The sequence below is a fragment of the Takifugu flavidus genome, chromosome 13 (assembly GCF_003711565.1).
Source record: "Takifugu flavidus isolate HTHZ2018 chromosome 13, ASM371156v2, whole genome shotgun sequence".
NCBI lineage: Eukaryota > Metazoa > Chordata > Actinopteri > Tetraodontiformes > Tetraodontidae > Takifugu > Takifugu flavidus.
The window spans coordinates 4,452,569-4,471,337 of NC_079532.1; the positions used below are offsets into that span (position 1 = coordinate 4,452,569).

At 47.3% G+C, this 18,769-nt stretch overlaps 3 protein-coding genes and 1 long non-coding RNA gene across 4 annotated transcripts; 2 read left to right on the forward strand and 2 right to left on the reverse strand.

Annotated features, from left to right (window-relative positions):
• Positions 1-472: 472 nt before the first annotated feature.
• trpm1b (transient receptor potential cation channel, subfamily M, member 1b) lies at positions 473-8,420 on the forward strand. The gene is made up of 8 exons (XM_057052108.1): positions 473-744; positions 5,978-6,054; positions 6,470-6,665; positions 6,775-6,988; positions 7,307-7,431; positions 7,510-7,681; positions 7,947-8,121; positions 8,208-8,420. The coding sequence occupies exons 1-8, from the start codon at positions 673-675 to the stop codon at positions 8,377-8,379; spliced, it is 1,203 nt and encodes a 400-aa protein (XP_056908088.1). The 5' UTR covers positions 473-672; the 3' UTR covers positions 8,380-8,420.
• On the reverse strand, positions 1,750-2,821 carry LOC130536279 (uncharacterized). Its single transcript, XR_008953316.1, has 2 exons — positions 2,192-2,821; positions 1,750-2,152 (listed from the first exon to the last, which is right to left on the reverse strand). It is a non-coding gene; the product is annotated as an uncharacterized LOC130536279 (long non-coding RNA).
• A 1,253-nt stretch (positions 8,421-9,673) lies between the features above and the next one.
• Positions 9,674-16,505, forward strand: LOC130536267 (transient receptor potential cation channel subfamily M member 1). Its single transcript, XM_057052094.1, has 18 exons — positions 9,674-9,733; positions 9,823-9,923; positions 10,174-10,344; positions 10,431-10,565; positions 10,637-10,687; positions 10,763-10,903; positions 10,983-11,012; positions 11,102-11,394; positions 11,476-11,917; positions 11,999-12,130; positions 12,212-12,340; positions 12,427-12,678; positions 12,756-12,930; positions 13,317-13,337; positions 13,419-13,563; positions 13,644-13,849; positions 14,442-14,574; positions 14,651-16,505. Exons 1-18 carry the CDS (start codon positions 9,676-9,678, stop codon positions 15,960-15,962), a joined length of 3,927 nt encoding a protein of 1,308 aa, XP_056908074.1. The 5' UTR covers positions 9,674-9,675; the 3' UTR covers positions 15,963-16,505.
• LOC130536276 (ras-related protein Rab-8B-like) lies at positions 16,039-18,769 on the reverse strand. Its single transcript, XM_057052113.1, has 8 exons — positions 18,529-18,769; positions 17,963-18,023; positions 17,813-17,873; positions 17,657-17,734; positions 17,479-17,568; positions 17,326-17,391; positions 17,189-17,239; positions 16,039-17,111 (listed from the first exon to the last, which is right to left on the reverse strand). The coding sequence occupies exons 1-8, from the start codon at positions 18,650-18,652 to the stop codon at positions 17,019-17,021; spliced, it is 624 nt and encodes a 207-aa protein (XP_056908093.1). The 5' UTR covers positions 18,653-18,769; the 3' UTR covers positions 16,039-17,018.

The window sequence follows — 18,769 nt, forward strand, 5'->3', positions numbered from 1 at the left end:
CAAGTCATCAACAATACTTATCACAGAGCTACTGCACACCTGCATCATGCAAGACAGAACTTGGGAACAAATGGGAGCTGGAGATTAAATCCACCAGCATGGATCATGGGGTTCTATTGACTAGGGGGGGCTGTGCAGGCCTCCCTGCCTCCAACCTAATGGGACAGTCACCGCACAGACACACAGGGCCTCCTGGGGGGCATTTGGCTTTCTGCTGGCTAACTTTAGCACCACAGCTCGCATGGTCTCACTAAGCCTTTTTTGGGGTTGTGTTGTGTCAAAGTAGATTTACCTTCAATAACCATTTATTAAATCTCTGTCCATTAGACTGCGAGGCTTCATAAGAGCTGGCTGCATTAAGCCTGATTATGGGATGCCCGGTAGAGGAAAAGAGTGTATGTGTCAAGTGTGTCATCCAGTGGTTTATATCCCCGGCTGGGATCTCGGTTTTGTCATTTGGGAGTAAGCTGCAGAGAAGAGACAAGTCCTGATACCTGAAATGATGTGAGACCTTCATGGAGCAGGGTTCCAGATGTGGCCGACATGCCTTGGCTCCGTCTGAGGTTTCTGCTAGCTGCTTCCAGCGTTGATGCTCCAGCTGAAGTCGGACCCATCACTAAACTCTGAGGACTCCTTGACAAGACGCTGCACCCGTCGGCTTGAATCTTCATCATGGACCCCAAAGGTCCCAGCGGTGCTTTTAAACGCTCGTCACTGAAGCGTTCCACATCTGGCTCGCAGAAGGTAAGACCGGGTTCCCTCACATGCAACAGGTGCTTCTAAAGTAGAGTTTTTTACAGAGTTGCGTTTAAATTAAATGTGCTGCTTCTACTTTAAGAAGCAACACAACTTATTCAGAAATGTTGTCAACTTGTTCTAAAACTACAGTATGTTCAGACTGTCGTTTCCACCACGTGTACGTGCCCTCCTGACCAAGAACATGGGAGGATGGCTCTCCACCGTGACACGGAGCAGTCGTGGCTGCAGCTCATCAGTGCACGTTGCTTCGCTAAGTGGAGAAGCTCAGCAGGCTCGAAGAGCTGCTCTCTCCTATACGACAGCTTAATCCACCATAATGGCCAGTATGGACCACCGTGACCAACAGATTAAAGACTTTTACATCTTTGTAAAGTCTGCTTTCGTGTGATTAACACACTTTGGACCAACATGTCCTTGAAGAGAAAGATGCATGTTTCTGCTCTCTAACAAACGGGTGGAATCAGAACACAGAGACGAACCCAGAGTCAGTGTTGCAGATTCATGCAACTATGGCTTTTCTGAGGGAAAAGGCAAAAACCTTTAAATGATCATAGATCACATACAGTGAGTATTTAATATTATATACTCAGAGTGTTACGTTTTGCCTTTTGCACACACGGAAACCATTTATCAAGCAGCTAAACCAGTACTGGGTGTACAATAATCAAACTGATTGTGCTGGGCTTCTCTAAATTAGAGTGGGCGATTAATACTCTTAATATAATCCACGGCCTTTTCATATAAGGTGTTTCACTGTAAATCAGTCACCAATTCCATCCCACGCAGCCCAAATCTACTTCTTTTTCAATGAGATCCTATACGCTGCTATATATAGCTCAAATCCTGGACACACCGACACAAGACAAGAGCCATATTGTTTTGTTTCCCCCTGTTTATGATCATGTGCTTTGGGTCACGATGCTGCTACATTTGCTCACATTGTAGCTAAATTCTGGACATACCGTGCATTAACTCATCTGCAGCGTCTCGTGGTGTGAAGGGCGATTTATTTTTCATGCATGTAGATAAGACACAGAGCGAGCATCTCTTCCAGATGGACCTCTCGGAGTTTAGCGGAAACGTGCTGCAGCTCACATGGTGTTTAGCAATCAGTAATATATATGTTCACGTGTTCTCCAGCTCAACAGGCATCGTTGTCCAATACTCTAAAAAAAAAACTGGCAAAAGTTTACCAAATCATCTGTAACCTGATAGAGCCGGATCTCAGTTTGAAGTCACTCAGACGCAGCTCACGTGCACAGGAAGAAGGGCCCTGTGCCACGGACAGTAGAAAGGCTGGGTGGATGGGATAGACTCCAGATGAACCAGTCTGACATATTTCAGGAGGCTGTGAGATGCAGGCGCGCACGGAATAACTGAGGGGTTCCGCGTCCTGCTCAGCAACGTCTGTGCTGAAGATGAGCAGCGGGACCTGTTGGCCCGTTTGAGCGCGAGGCGCAGGCGTCGGTCGGCTCTGGGCTTCCAGAGCTCCCTGCGGCAGAGCTGCGAATAGAGCAGCACAGAACGGCCTCATGGGAACCGACGTTGCGGGTCACAAATGAACAGAAGATGCAAATATCTGCAGAACAGGTCGGCAATGTGAGGAAACTGAATGTTGTCGTTGTTTGCTGGTGATAAAAATCAGAAGGATCTAAAATGATCTCTTAACTGCCCGTCAGTTCAAAGCTTTTACACGGTTTTACCACCAAATTATAGATTGGTCCTCATTCTGCTCACTTTATATTGTAGATAAATATCTGTTTTTTTCAGACATTTTTAGGGGGAAACAAGAAAAAAAACAGCCTTAAAACATGTCTTATGACTCCCTTAACTCTTGGGGATAATCAGTGACATGTTGGACTCATGTGATAGCCTGATAACTGGATTTTCAAACCTAGGAGGACAATGGATGCATTTACAAGCAGGGCTGAGGGGAAGGCTTCACAACTGCCTGTCCAGAGGGCCTTCAACAAATGCTGCCCCTCAAGTCGAAATGTGTAAAAAAACCCACCTTTTTATGAGCTCCACGTGGGCCTGACCATGAGTTTGCAGTACTTCGCTGCAGCTGAGGAGTGAACCTGGGTTTTCTTCCTGTCACGACGCATCAAGCTGGAGCCACATCGCCCTGCAGAACCCAGGCCGAGCAATTAGTCGCTTTTATCTTCAACCCTGGCCACATCTCATCCTGCTTCATTTTATTAGGACCCCCGAATCCTGTGGTTTATTGGTGCTGAAATGTAATTAAAAGCCTTGATTAAAAGACGTTTCAGTGAATAATTTTCAGATTAAGAAAAAAAACAAGGGTCATGTTAACATGAACAGCTATTCGAATATAGACAACTCTTTTTTGTGTCCTCAAACATAAGCCGCTTTGTATTTCACGGTGATGTTCTCTGCTTGGTCAAAGCCTCTACACAATAACAGATCCCTGACCTCAGCAAAATATACGTGCCAGATTCATGTTTAAATCAGTTTAAGACGTGTGCCTCATGGGCTGTGTTATAAAAGCGCCTTCAATTCAGTCTGAGAGGGCGACCTTTCAACAATTAGGAGTAGAAAATGTGTCAGATGCCTGCATTCTCCATAGGGCTGCTGGGGCTGAATGGCTGCTGTGATGGAGCAGCTCACACTGCTGTGGGTCAGCAGACCTGGGCCATGTGACGGCAGAATGGGACGAATATGTGGCGCACGGCGCATGGGGCTGCACATGCGTCCGGGACAAACGCTGCTGTGTTGTCGGAGCAGGGCTGTTGCGACAGAGGAGCTAATCAAAATAAGATTACACAGCAAAGATCATTTTTACCTTTGTCCTGATTAGAAATCCAGCAATTAGGACTTCCTCCCCGTACTGTTGCCTTTTGTTCAAAAAACTTCGAAAATGCTGCGTGCTGGAATGAATGCGGCCCATTGTCCCGTGGCTGGATTTAAGTCCCGCTAATTTGTTTTGTGTGACACAATCTAAACCGGCCGGCATCAAGCCCTTCAAGGTTTTTGTTGCTAAGTGCTGGGAGGCAGCCGTGGAAGCAGGATTTGGGTTTTAATCGCTTCTGTTAACGAGTTTAAGCGCGCCGAAGCGACAGCGTCACACTCGCCGAACCGCTCTGCAAACGCACGTTGTTACCAGCGGCCTTCGGGTTTTCTTTAGCCAGAGTGGGGGTGAGAACAGTGGACGGGGGGATGCTGGGCTTTTCTCTGCCTCTCTGAGTCATCTGCCACCCGGGCCTCTCTTGTCCTCTTCGCTGTGCGTTATAGTCAAGCTCGACCTGCTCACTTCAACCATAAAAGGAATGCTTATCACTCCATCCCACAGGAGGAAGGTTTTAAAAGGGTGCCCGCTGCCCTGTGCTTGTGAGCCGGGGTCTCAGCTTCCAGAGGGTACCAAGGCTTTCCCCCCATATCTCTAGGCATGCACCTGAAAGCCCTTAATAACCTTAAACCCACACTAAACTGGATTTTCTGTTCAACGTGTCAAAATAGGTGCGATTAAACATGACGACGATGGTGATGATGATAATGTCTGGAAAGATAACATGATCTTTTCTGCTTCAGAGTCTTTCTGCGATGCAAAACTTGGTGAAATGCAAATAGCGGGTTGCTATTTTTCTTTCCCTCGGCAGCAACATGGTGGGTGAAAACACAGATTAACCGCAATTAGCATCGACTGACCTTGCCCCCAGCCGGGGTCCAGTCAAGTCTTAACAAGGCACCTTCCAGAAGAATGCCTGCGTCCAATTCTCTCAATTATGCAAATGGGGTTGAAATCAAAGTCGTCCAAGGGGTGGAAATTCTGCCATGAAAAGTTGGGGGCTCCTCTGAACCAGGCTGCAGGCGGCGTTTTAAGTTTAGCTGGACTGCTCCTCTCACAAGCTAAGATCTTCCACACTGTGAAGTGAACACAAAGAAAGGAGTTTTCAACAAATTGGGAGATTAGGGGCCAGTTATCAAAGTGGATTTATTGTGCCTTGTTCAAGCAAAGGATGAAAATACCCTGTGGGCATGAAGAAGGGGTCATGGGACTCCCGAAAGGATTACCTTGAACTGGAGTCATGAGACTCGGTCGAACAAAGACCCTGCTCACATGCTCATCATATTAACCAGCCCTCATAAAGTGAAGAAGTTTCATGTCCTGTGGGATTCAATGAGAGCACTCGACCGGGAGTGCAGCAGCAGCAGCAGCAGCAGCAGCAGCAGCAGCAGGACGGGGCTCTGACAGAGGGGCAGCAGCGCTGTGGGCTTCCTCTCTGATCCACCAACAGGACCCCTGCAGTCCGGCAACAGCGCTTTCTGTAAGTTTAGCTTCCTTTGGAGCTTTTTCTCCGACTCGATTTCAACGGCTTTAATGAGGGACTGTTGAGAGAAAAGGAGACCTTTTAGTTCTAGATGCTCACTGATGCCTGATAACTGAGGTGAGGAGGGGGTGGGGGGGTTCCACCGCTGAGACCAGACAGCCACACAGCTCCGATCTTCTTTTAGAACAATTTCAACCAGAACAACTATTGAGGCCATTTTGTTTGACCTTTACCTAAATGCAACATTTACAATTACCTTTTAAATCAGAACACTGTGCTCTTAAAAAAGAGTACTGTGGCTTCTGATTTTAGGAATAAAAACCTCAACCGTTATCTACTGGAGGACTGTCACATGTAGGAAACGACGATAAACGAGGTAAAAAGACTTTATGTGTGCAAATAGAATCTTTAAACAGCATATAAAGGGAGCACAAAGCCAGGATTCACTTTAACTTTTGCAGTCACAAGAGACATATTTCTGCAGTGGAATTCGCCTCATCTTGCTGTTGGTGGTCATAAACCTCATGATGCTTCATGGTTTTACTCTAGCCACCCTCTCTTGTCGATGAGCTTGTCTGCACCGGATTATTTGCTGTCTGAAACAAGTATAACACACTGTTTTTCTCCCATTATTCTCACAAATTCCTTTCATGGAAAGATTTTATTTGCTTCTGTCCTAATGGAGCCTTTTTCTGTCCACAATGGATCTCAGACAACCTTTGAAATCAGGTCAGGTTTTTTGTTGTGCTTGGGTCTGTTGACTTTTCTTACCAGAACTGGTTGAAAATGACTCGGAACGATCGTCGCCCGCGCCTAATCGCTGACCAGCATCGGTTTTCAGCCAAGAATGAAAGAGAGAGGACACAAGTTCATAAGTAGGACACGATCTAACGCTTCTTTTTCTGTCTTTTCCTGATCCTTTTTGGCAGGCACAAAAAGTTTGGATCGAGAGGAACTTTCTGAAGAGAGAATGCATCCACATATTTCCCACCAAGGACCCAACCAGGTAACAATAGTGTGAACAAACACCCTTTTCACTATCACCCACACAAACTGCTTTGTAAGTGAAATAACCTCCCGAATTGTGTCGGCAGCTGATTAGACATTTATGAGGATTGGAATAGGCTTTTTTTTTGGGATGGGGGGAATGGGGGGAAGGGTATAATTGTGGGACACAGTTACTATCCTGGGCTGGCTGAACAGGCTGAGAGCAGCCAGCCAGGGCAGCTCACTGAGGCATGGATTTCCCAGAAATGGTCACAGTCATCAAAGCGTCTGTCCGGTGTTTCAAGGAAAAACAAAACACGGCCTCCACCAGCAGACTAAACAACAGCCTTCCATTAACCCTTCCGTATACTTTAGCCGAGGGGAGGCTGCGTTTGGGACTCGGTCACTCAATGTCTCCTTTCTCCTCCACCAAGATGTGCCTGTGGTCAACTGACAACGCAGCACGTGGCCATCCCTCCCGGTGCCAACTCAGTAGAGGAAACCATTCAGCTAGTGCAGATCGACACGCCCAAGGACAAATGGAGCATAATCAAGCACACCAGGACCTACCCAACGGACGCCTTCGGGGTAATCGAGTTCCAGGGTGGCGGATTCATCAACAAGGCCATGGTGAGACTCTGCTCCTCAGCTTTTGGGGGTAGAAACAGCATGAGACAAGTCAATATTTTATTAAAAAATGTAGAATTTGTGTGACAACACCGTTTCCCTGCTCCGGCAGTACATTCGGGTCTCCTATGACACCAAACCCGACAACCTGCTGCACCTGATGGTGAAGGACTGGCAGCTGGAGCTGCCCACCCTGCTCATCTCCGTGCACGGCGGCCTGCAGAACTTTGACCTGCAGCCGAAGCTGAAGCAAGTGTTCGGCAAGGGCCTGATCAAAGCCGCCGTCACCACGGGGGCGTGGATCTTCACGGGTGGAGTCAACACAGGTGGGTGGGTTGGTGGAGGGGCGTAGGGGTGGGGATAATTCATTTAATGCTCACTTAACAAATAACACTTTGTGACATTCGGCTCTAAACTGCCGTTACGTAAGACCCTTTTCTGCAATTTCTGAGGGGAGCTTTGACTGACCCGTTGTCCCAGGTTTAAGCTCTGTAATTACAGCTTTGGTGGACAAATTCATCACAAGTGATCAACTGTGTGGGGCTAGCGTGCAGCAACCGCAGTGCGTCTCATGATGCAGCCCCATTAGGCAGTCTGGAGACCGCATTTTTCACGCTGCTATATTTTGGTATGCACACCTCCAGGGGTGATCCGTCATGTCGGAGACGCCTTAAAGGACCACTCCTCCAAGTCACGAGGAAAAGTGTGCGCAATAGGAATCGCTCCCTGGGGCATCCTGGAAAACAAAGAGGACCTCATCGGAAAAGATGTGAGGATGCCAGCATGTCACACCCCAGACTATTCTTCACTTCTGGAAACCTTTTCAGTGAACCTCCTCTGTTCCCAGGTAACCAGATCCTACCAGTCGATGGCGAACCCACTGAGCAAGCTGGCTGTGCTCAACAGCAGCCACTCACACTTCATCCTGACCGACAACGGCACCTGCGGGAAGTACGGCTCCGAAGTCAAGCTCCGCCGGCTCCTGGAGAAGCACATCTCTCTGCAGAAGATCAACACCCGTACGTCAGGCGACCATCCTGTTGCACCTATTCCGGCCTCTGTACTCTGCGAGTGTGAACCAATGCTGGGCAGAGAACTCTGTGACCTGTGGGCTTCCCTTTGTCATCCTATGCCTGGAGCTCGGATAAGGCAGGGACAGCAAAGGGATGCTCAGCTGTCACCACTGACATCGTCCCCTCCCATCCGTCTGCTGCCACTTAGTTTGGTTCAAACTGTTTAAAGGTCATCCTTTAATAGCTGATGTATGCTGGCTGTGTGTTCCAGGTTTGGGTCAGGGGGTTCCTCTGGTGTGTCTGATAGTGGAGGGAGGTCCCAATGTGATCTCCATCGCCTTGGAGAGTCTGAGAGACGAGCCTCCCATTCCAGTGGTGGTGTGCGACGGCAGCGGCCGTGCTTCTGACATCATTTCCTTCGCACACAAGTTTTCGGAGGACGGAGGGTGAGATTTTAAAAACGACTTTTTGCTCCTGTGTGAGGCTGCGCCGGGACGCTAAAAATGCTATGATGCTAACTGTCCTCCTCTAGCCTGGTGAATGACGACGTCAGAGAGCAGCTTTTAGTCACCATCCAAAAGACTTTCAACTACAGCAAGAGTCAGTCACAGCAGATCCTGCTCATGGTTATGGAGTGTATGAAGAAGAGGGAGCTGGTGAGTAGAGCGAAGAGTGAACAGGTCCGCCAACGATATCGCGTGTGACTATCTGAATGCTGATCAATAAACATTACTGAGCTGTGAAACATCTGGTCTCCATCATCATTCATCCCCTCCACTCATGCGTGCCTTGCCATTAACATATTGAATAAACCTAATCCCGACAATGTGCTTGTCATTTCTCCTTCCTGCTCATGTTTGGCATTTCAAGTAATCTGGGGCGGCTCGCCCCGAGGGTCGGGGTCATCCTCCATCTATAGGAGCAGCCGTAAAGCGGTGCTGAGTGTTTCTGCTGCGCTCAGATTTTGACTTAAGTGTGAACGGCACCGCGGCCGTGCAGATTAAACCACCGAGTGTTTGCCGGAGACCTGGGCGCACAAAGAGCGACGTGGGCCAGCAGATTTCAGCGGCCATAAGTGATGTGATTTGCAGTAGCCAAGGTTCTTAATCTCCAGACTCCATACATCCGGGTGGGAAAGATCAGCGAACGCCACCGCCTGCTTAGCAGATCCCTTCACTGCTGTTGATGTCACAGATGGAGGAGAGGATCCATCTCCCTCTAATCCTCAGCCAGGTCATTTTCTCTGCGCAGGACGTCCTCCCCCCCTTTTTTTCCCCCAGACCATAAAGTGCCGCCACACTGAATCTGCAGCCACTATCCCTGACATATTAGACCACCTAATACCGCAACACACTCGCATAAGCAACTTAAACTGCTTATTTCCCCCCGAGGATCATACCAATTCAGACATTTTTAAGAGCGCCATTTAGTTTGATACCACATCAGGACAGTGTGACAGAAGCGGGATTCATTTGAGCTGCTACCACGCTGCTAAAAGGCCAAAAGACTATTCGCTCTTAATCTAAAGTACCATGACTAACCTCCAGGTGAAGCAGTGTCACAATCTGGCCCGCCCATAAAAGCCTTTCAAACTAAGTACATCCCATGTGAGCAGCTGTGCGAGGCAAACAAGAGCCCTGATTTGGGAGAATAACAGGCCTGCTGTGCAAAATGTAGAGGTCAGCATTCACGAGGCCTCTCACACGTCTGCACAGCCCAGAACGCTGCCGTCCGGAGACGGTCCTGCAGTCGCCCCGTCCATCCGCCGATGCTGTGACGTATATTCACGCCACTCTAATACCATTTATTACGGCTGCGCATGTGACAAACCCCGTCAGCTTAATTTGATTTGATATAGTCCATCCTGCAACAAGAAAAGCTCTATCGGGCCACACGTTTCACTCCATCAACATTCTTGCCATTTAAAATCATCTCATTCATCACGTCTGGAATGATTTCTTCTTTTCCCCATACTTTAAATGCAGATCACAGTTTTCCGAATGGGCTCCGAGGGACAGCAGGATATTGAAATGGCCATTCTCACAGCCTTGTTGAAAGGTATAATCCTAACAGTGAGGATGTTTTTGTCGTAGCACAACCACCACCCCTGCCGTCTGAGCTCACGCTGTCCCTCCATTTTGCATCAGGCACGAATGCTTCGGCAGCGGACCAGCTCAGTTTGGCTCTGGCCTGGAACAGAGTGGATATCGCTCGCAATCACATCTTTGTTTATGGCCACAATTTACCTGTGAGTGAAGGCTGCACATGAACACTTCCCCTGTGTGGGTTTTCTGGGTCTGTTTGCTTTGATGGGGGAAGGTTTTCCTGTCAAAGTCACATGAAACTGCTTCAATTTTAAATCTACAGTACATGCAAATATCTTTCCTACACAAGCAAAAAATACCAAATAATCTATTTTAATCTATTTTAATTACATTGAAAACTCTAAACAAGGAGGAATGGAGGCCATGCTCATCTAGCTTTTCCCTCTTGTGAAGCCTGCTGGCTCCGTTGTCAACAGGGCGACCTCCTCGGTCCAAACCCAGGAAAAGCCAAAGAGTCCTGTCAGTGCGCCTCGTGCTCGGGGAAAGAAGGGGAAGGGGAAGGGGAAGGCGAAGCCTGAGCCTCCGGAGGAAACTGACCCGAGGAAACTGGAGATGATTCGCTGGGTGAGCTGGGCTTATGGGAGAGACCCTTCGGATTTCAGCTGAAGGTGTGATAATATGACGACGGCTGTGACATCTCTTCCACTCAGGTCAACTCCCTGGAGCAGGCCATGATGGACGCTCTGGTGCTGGACAGGGTGGACTTTGTCAAGCTGCTGCTGGAGAACGGGGTCAACATTCACCACTTTCTCACCATCCCTAGGCTGGAGGAGTTATACAACACAGTAGGACAGAAAATTCAGAATAAGCCTTTAATCTTCCTTCCTTCTTCATCCATTTCCCTCATTTCTTGCAGAAACTGGGGCCTGCGAACACACTGAATGCTGTGGTCCGGGATGTCAAGAAAGTACAAGAAAAAAAAGATGTTTAACCTTCCAGATTTTCCCACATTATATTGTAACGGCATGTTTTTGCTCGACAGGGGAACCTTCCTCCTGACTATCAGATCACTCTGATTGATATTGGTTTGGTTCTGGAGTGTTTCATGGGTGGCGCATACAGGAGCAACTACACCAGAAAGGCTTTCCGTAACCTCTACAATAATTTATATGGACTAAAGAGGGTACGCATGTATAGAAGATACAGCATGAGAAGTTAAACGAAGCTAAATTAAATAGTAACAATCGCACTTACTTTCACAGCCAAAAGCTCTGAAGCTGCTGGGAATGGAGGTAGACTTTATTCTGACCCACTAAAACATTTTGGCAGTGATCAGGAGAAAACCCGACTAAAGAGCCTCTGAATCCTTCCTCTTCGTTAGGACGATGAGCCCAGACAAAAGGGCAAGAAAAAGCCGAAGAAGAAGAAAGAAGAGGAGGTGGAAATTGACGTGGATGACCCCGAGGTCTGTCGGTTCAAGTTCCCCTTCCACGAGCTAATGCTGTGGGCGGTGCTGATGAAACGCCAGAAGATGGCGCTGTTCCTGTGGCAGCGTGGAGAAGAAGCCATGGCGAAGGCCCTGGTGGCCTGTAAGCTGTATAAAGCCATGGCCCATGAGTGCTCAGAGAGTGAACTGGTGGATGACATCTCCCAAGACCTGGAGAACAATTCCAAGTCAGTACACCAAACAACAATGCTCATGTATTAACTGGGACCCTTCACAGAAGGGATTATTTGAATGGTTTCTCGTCACAGAGAATTCGGGCAGCTGGCCTATGAGCTCCTGGATCAGTCCTACAAGCACGATGAGCAAGTGGCTATGAAGCTCCTAACGTATGAGCTGGTAAACTGGAGTAACTCCACCTGTCTGAAGCTGGCTGTTGCAGCTAAACAGCGTGACTTCATTGCCCACACCTGCAGCCAGATGTTGCTCACTGACATGTGGATGGGCCGCTTAAGGATCGGCAAAAATCCAAGCCTCAAGGTTGATTTAAAAAAAAGTCTTTCTTCCCATTTATGCATTAAAAAAAAAGTGTTGTATAAATGTTCTGATCATCTCAACCAGGTGATTCTGGGAATTATTTTCCCACCGCTGATTCTTTTGCTGGATTTCCGTCTGGGAGACGACTCCTCCTTTCACGCACCTGGAGGAAAAGAGGAGGGAAAGGAAAAGGAAGATGACACAAAATCCAGCAAGGTTTTCACTCATCCATGATGTTTATGTGCCATTTTCTGCCCAATGAAGCAGAACTTACAATGTATACTCGACCTGTTGTAGGACCCCAACCCGGATGCAACTTCCAGGAGGGGAGATGAAGAGGAGGGCAGCGCCAATGTCCGTAAAATTCCCATCGGCAAAAGGTTCTTTGAGTTTTACGATGCGCCGTTCACCAAATTCTGGTTCAACACTGTAAGTCTTCATGTTAAGGAAAATCTTGTGGTTTGTGGGGTGGGTGAAGGGTGCTAAGATGAAGGTTTTTTCATCTAACAGATTTCCTATTTGGGATATTTGATGTTGTACAACTACATCATCCTGGTGAAAATGGAACGTTGGCCAACAATACAAGAGTGGATTGTCATTTCATACATCCTGACATTAGGCACCGAGAAAGTCAGGCAGGCACGTGTCAACAAAATTGGCTGATCTTTCCAAGTTTGGATCACGTAACCTGTAAAAAATGTGTAATTTATGGCCCTGGTGTCCAGATTCTGATGTCGGAGCCGGGGAAGCTGAAACAGAAGATCAGCGTGTGGCTGGAGGAATACTGGAACATCACTGACCTGGCGGCCATTTGCACTTTTCTTCTTGGCCTGATGTTGCGGCTGCAGCAAGAACCTTACATGGGATACGGGAGAGTCATCTACTGCATCGACATAATATTCTGGTACATCCGCGTGCTGGACATCTTCGGAGTGAACAAATACCTGGGGCCCTACGTGATGATGATAGGGAAGATGGTAACTCCATTAGAGAACTCATTTCTGATGAAAGTCAACATGATATCATTGATTTTTCCTGTGTTCCTTGCCCTCAGATGATAGACATGATGTACTTTGTGGTCATCATGCTGGTGGTACTGATGAGCTTCGGGGTGGCTCGTCAAGCCATCCTTCACCCTGACGAGGAGCCGACGTGGCGCCTGGCCAGGAACATCTTCTACATGCCCTACTGGATGATCTATGGGGAGGTTTTTGCAGACTCGATAGACCGTAAGACTAGAATTCATAGTAAGATTTGGTTTCCTGATTCTGGGCAGATGATCAGTCTGTGATAGATTCTGTGACGTCAACAACAGTTATTGAGTTAACGTTGAACCGTGATGCTCTGTCTCCCCCTGGTGGTAGCCTCTGATACACGCTGCTAACTTTTTATTGCGGTGAAGATCATCTGCCTTCAAGATTGTTGACAGCATTTCCTTTTTCAGAGCGAAGGCAAAACACAATGGAGGAGGCCTAAATAATCAAGATTGTTTTCCAAATTGCAGAATATGATCTACAACTTCCCCTGTTTTATATACTGCCAGCTTGACCTTGAGATGAGTATGTAGTTAATGTGTTCTTCATCTTTTACTCTGCTTTACTGGAATTGATCCAAGTCTATGCAATGGAAATCAACCGTGAGTATTCTTGAAGGGCACGTGATTTTCATCTCAGTGCAGATCTCAGAATGAACGTTGTGTTATTAAATTTCTACACAGCGCCGTGTGGTGAACATTTATATGATGAGGACGGAAAGAGGCTGCCTCCGTGTATCCCCGGTGCCTGGCTCACACCTGCTATCATGGCCTGTTATCTTCTCGTGGCGAACATTCTTCTGGTCAACTTGCTTATTGCAGTGTTCAAGTATGTCCCTACATCCATGCAAACTCCCCTTTTGCAGCAGCTATTAGAGTCTCATCGGTCTTGGCTTTAAAATCCCACAGCAACACATTCTTCGAGGTCAAGTCCATCTCCAACCAGGTGTGGAAGTTCCAGAGATACCAGCTAATCATGACGTTCCACGACCGCCCTATCCTCCCTCCACCTCTCATCATCCTGAGTCACCTCTACATCCTCTGCAACAGGATGTTTCGAAGATGTGCCAAAAAGAAACAAGATGGAGAGTTGGACGAGAAGGACCGTGGGCTCAGTAAGGCATCTTTAGCCTCCAATCCCCTTCACAGACATGATGACACAAATCTTTCTTACAACTGTCCCACAATAACAAGAGAATCTCAATAGCAGCTTCATGCTAATTAGCTTGCCTCAAATATTATAGCCTTGCTTGCTACTGTGTGTCGCAACTTCTGTTTTTACCATCTTACTTAAGTTTGGAATGAAGTGATTGCTGCAATCCGAGGATGCACAATGTGGCCCCAGAACAATGAGGGCTTCTCCATAATAGATTCAAGAATGCCACAACATCCGAGGAGTGAAGCGATGACACATACTTGACCTGAAAATAACAATGTAGATACTCAACAAGTTGCAACAAGCATTATCTGCTTGTTGCAACTTGTTCATTCAAAAGCCTTTTGGGTGAGTTTTGACAAAAAGTACTCATTTACCTCTTTTCTAGGTAAGAGTTGACCTTTGGGAGTTATTCACGTTTCTGCAGATTTAGCCTAAAAACTGGAATCTATCTACCTGCTTTCATTCATGTTGTCACTAGAGGCCTTTAAGGGTTTTAGGTTTTGTCTCATTGTGGAACACTGCTTGAAATCACGGTTTGCTTCTTCCAGAGCTGCGGTTAAATCCAGAAGAGCTGAAAATTCTGTATGAGTTTGAAGAACAGTGTGTGGAGGAATATTTCCGGGAAAAAGAGGATGAGCAGCAGTCCTCCAGCGATGAACGGATCAAAGTTACCTCAGAAAGGTAGACCTTTCAGACATCTAGGCCCGGGTAATCTAGTAAATGGTGTATAAACGCGTGTCTCTGGTGCTCTCGGCAGAGTTGAGAATATGTTCATGCGTCTGGAGGAGGTAAATGAGAGGGAGAACACCATGAAGGCCTCCTTGCAGACTGTGGATCTGCGCCTGGCCCAGCTGGAGGAGATTCACGGGCGGATGGCTGTTGCCCTGGAGAAGCTTGCTGGGGTGGACAGGCTGGAGCTGACCAGGACCTACTCCCGGAACTCCTCTGTTTGTGATCCGTCCTCCCTGCACCGTCAGGGGAGCATCAACAGTGCTGATGATTACAGTCTTTACCGCTTCCACATGGACATGGAGGAGTTCACAGCAAAGCAGAAGGATGCAGACGAGGTGTGTAAAGCCGGTGTGGAGAGACAGAAGAGCTTGAGGCAAGCGCCCAGTACTTGTGCACTCAACAGGGAAGGCGGGCAGACGTTGGAGGTTGGTGGTCTGGAAAGATCACGGCCGTCTTCGTGCGTAGACATTCTCATATCTCCATGCGAACAGAAGCCTGCGTCTGTGGCTTCCAGCCAGGAGACCCTAGCCAACATCAGACAAGGCAGCACCATGCTGCTGAACAGAATCGATACCAACAAACTTCTGAAACCCTCCAACCCTCCAAAACGGACTAAATCCCTGAAACACTATCCGGCTGAAGACCAACCCTGTCCTATGATGACCAAGAGAAGATCTATGAGCACCATCATCGTCAGCCCACCCGATGAACCCGAGGAAGCAGCCGAACCGGAAATGCCGAGTAAACCCTCCGCTTCTCCAAAGAGGACCAAGTCTTTAAGGCACATCGGCGCTGAAAATCCGACGTCCCCAATCACGAAAAAAAGAGCCATGAGCAGCATCATCTACAGCCCAGCTGAGACTGCAGATGATGCAGACTACAGAGCCGTGATGGAGCAGGTCAATAAAACGCCAAATCAGTGGCCGGCTAACCTGGAGTACCAGGTGCATCACAGCCATGTGGGTCACATGCCGAAGGTGTCGACGGTCAGGACTCAGTTTGAGCAGTTTCAAACTAAAACCGCCCCCCCTATCCTGAAACCAGAGAGTACAGCTGACGACAATCCATCAGAACCAATGGAGGAAAATCAGAGGGAGAAGAGGAACCTGTCAGACGCCTCGGAGTATCTGACTGTAGCAGAGAAGAACCTGGCTTCTCACAGGTCCCAAAGCTGTAGAGAACCAGAGGGGAGGGCAAAGTATTCGATGGTCAGGAGGGAACCCAGGCTATGCAGCAGTGAGAGAGATCTCATCGGGGCCTGTTCGGGGCCGGCGAGGGACCTTGGAAGTGTGACGGCGGCTGAAAAGGATGCAGCTGACGCACAGGAGAAGAAATAAATCATGCAGAGGGGTCAGGGGCAGGAAGTGCCTGGAGGGCAACAAAAAGAGGAAAAGAAAAAAGCACAACAGGAACTTCAGCACCAAAAGGAGAACCGCACTGAAAGTGTCGATTCCCATTTACTGGAGTTCATCACCGACATCAACACGCTGGATTGGATCAAATTAATCTTTTTTTTTTTGTACATTCACTTCTGTAACACAGTTTGGAAATCATTGTATTACAATTTTGCTGAAAAGTTTAATGAACACGGTGGATCTGAAGGCCAAACTGAAGTCTGGTATATGACATAAGCTACAACAGTTAGCCGGGGTCTCAGATACAGCCCATAAAACACGACTTCCTACACACGACTGACGCGTTCAAACACCATCTCTACATGGCTCCTTTCAAGAAACTGTAAATGTGCTTGGTAATTGTATCCCTAGTTTTCATGCAAATACTGACAACTGCAAAACAAGTACACCTCCAAAGTCTTCACTCCTTCACTTTGACACAAATAGATGTTTTTAAAGCCTTCATTATACTGAATAAAAGATTTATACATATATTTTTGTCTCCCTTTTGTAACTCCTTCTTCCCTCTCAGTGCAACAGGAGACTATTGGCATAATAGAAATGCACACGGACGCATACAATCAGTGCTAAGACTTAATCTGTCTTCGTGAAAGAGTCACAGGAGTAAATACTGGATATCGATAGGTAGTTTTAGTAAAATGATGCTACAACTCTTTTTTTATCCCCTTTTTTGGGACAAGTGTGTGTAACTGAACAGATTCAACAGAGGTATTATGAATAATATATGCGCCAACAAAATCCCGTTAGCGACCGCCGCTAACGGCGAGGGAGTGCTGGCGACAAAGTCTTTTGAAAAAAACAAAATAAAAACCAATACACAGTATCAGGCCTCGCTCCTCATTGGTCCACTTCCGGCCTCTTCAGATCAGGGTCGCATCAGCCGCCCATTAACGCATCGCAGAGAGGCCGCCGGGATACGAGTGCTGCGACCAGGAGGGCGTCGTCAACGCCGGGCTCCAACCCCCGGTAAAGAGCAGCCTACACCAGCGAGCACTTGAAGAATTTAATCTTCTTTGACTTTTTCTCTGTTATCTTTACTGGTTTGCCCGATCCACCGGCACCGGACTCAGTCTAGGGAAGACAGGAACATGGAGAGAATGTATCATATAACAAAGAGAAAGTATTTTTAAATTCACTTCATAACTCACAGTCTTTGAACTCAGGTTGTGTAATATGTCCCTCGCCATTGTATAAAAGGCCTAAAATGAAAGGGAAAATACAACGTTACTGTATCATTTACAGCTGTTAGGTTTCGTTTTCTTTAAGTTTCAACATTGCAACTCACCTCCTCTACATTTAGGCCGGACTTTGCGCTGGTTTCCATGAACTTCACCCCATAATCGATGGCCAGCTGAAAGAGAGGAAAGTAAAAAGCTAGCCTGACAACCTTCACCTTAATGAGGCTGAGGCCATTTCCTGACTGGCTGAACCGTCTCACCTTCTCGCCCCTGTCTTTAGACACCTGCCTCCTGTCAGTCATGTCACATTTATTACCCAAGATCATCTTCTCCACATCAGACGAGGCGTGCTGCGAGACATCAAGAGGCCTTGAGTATCACTGACAGCGGTTTCCTGTCGCACATCATTTCATGCAAAACAGCACCAACTGCTCTCACCTCTTCGATATTTCGGATCCAGTTCCTTATATTTTCAAAGGATTTCTCGTTGCTGGTGTCGTAGACTAACATGATACCCTGTGAAGCGACAGTAGACTTTAAAAACAACTCTGTAATTAAGATTGCAGTCGCGAGAAGGGCGAAAGGCACAATTACCATGGCTCCTCTGTAGTAGGCTGTGGTGATGGTGCGAAACCTCTCCTGCCCGGCGGTATCCCTGCAAACAGCCGACCAAATTCAGTTCTCCATGGGTGCGTTCGCGGCTCAATCAGATTAGGGTAAAAACAGACACAAATAGGAACCCACCATATCTGAAGTTTCACTCTTTTCCCATCCAGCTCTATTGTTCTGATTTTGAAATCTATTCCTGCACAAAGAGGATATGGTGTTTTATAGTGAAACAGCCACGTGACATTGGATTTTTGTATTTTACACAATCACTCAATCAATAATTCAGTCAACTGTTTAAAAAGCGCTCCATCAGAAATCGACCCTACATTAAGAATAAAACACAACAAAACACTAACCCTAACCCTAAAAAGCGCCACTTTTTTTTCCCTTTTTTTTTAAAATTCTAAATGTCGAAAGGATATTTTTAAGATCACTTTAGGTTTGACCTAGTGTTGGCGATCGAGCCATGAAGGACAGATTATCACTATAATTTGTCAATGTCTTTGTCTTCCTCTGAGGAAATGACTCCCCCCCTCCGCATGACGGCGGCTCAACATATTTAAGAAATACAACTCTACGGGCAAGACCAGACATTTTTATTGACTGGCACAGCTGCAGTGTCATTAATAATTGTACCCGGCATATATGAACATGCATTATACCATCGCCATCCTAGAGGGCGGCTACGGGGCTCTACTCACCTATTGTGGAAATGAAGGTGGTATTAAAGGAGTCCTCGCTGAATCTGAACAGCAGACATGTCTTTCCGACCCCGCTGTCTCCGATGAGAAGCAGCTTGAAGAGATAATCGTACGTTTTTGCCATTTAAAGAAACTACAGACTCGACGCTTTCGATATATATATCCGTGGTTTACAGGAACCCCCCCGTTCTGAAAGCGCTCAGCCTGTGGCAGACGGGCAGCAGACCGGCGCTAAAGGCAG

Bases quoted from the DNA above. Each gene is read 5' to 3' on its own strand.
- LOC130536276 (XM_057052113.1), bottom strand. From the start codon at position 18,652: ATGGCAAAAACGTACGATTATCTCTTCAAGCTGCTTCTCATCGGAGAC. The intron at 17,240-17,325 runs GTGAGTTGCAAT...CTTTCATTTTAG, and splicing joins CCGGCCTAAATGTAGAGGAG to GCCTTTTATACAATGGCGAG. The intron at 17,112-17,188 runs GTGAGTTATGAA...TGTCTTCCCTAG, and splicing joins ACAACCTGAGTTCAAAGACT to ACTGAGTCCGGTGCCGGTGG.
- LOC130536267 (XM_057052094.1), top strand. From the start codon at position 9,676: ATGGGCTCCGAGGGACAGCAGGATATTGAAATGGCCATTCTCACAGCC. The intron at 9,924-10,173 runs GTGAGTGAAGGC...CCTCTTGTGAAG, and splicing joins TTTATGGCCACAATTTACCT to CCTGCTGGCTCCGTTGTCAA. The intron at 14,575-14,650 runs GTAGACCTTTCA...TGCTCTCGGCAG, and splicing joins ATCAAAGTTACCTCAGAAAG to AGTTGAGAATATGTTCATGC.
- trpm1b (XM_057052108.1), top strand. From the start codon at position 673: ATGGACCCCAAAGGTCCCAGCGGTGCTTTTAAACGCTCGTCACTGAAG. The intron at 6,055-6,469 runs GTAACAATAGTG...TCCTCCACCAAG, and splicing joins CCCACCAAGGACCCAACCAG to ATGTGCCTGTGGTCAACTGA. The intron at 7,682-7,946 runs GTACGTCAGGCG...TGTGTGTTCCAG, and splicing joins TCTGCAGAAGATCAACACCC to GTTTGGGTCAGGGGGTTCCT.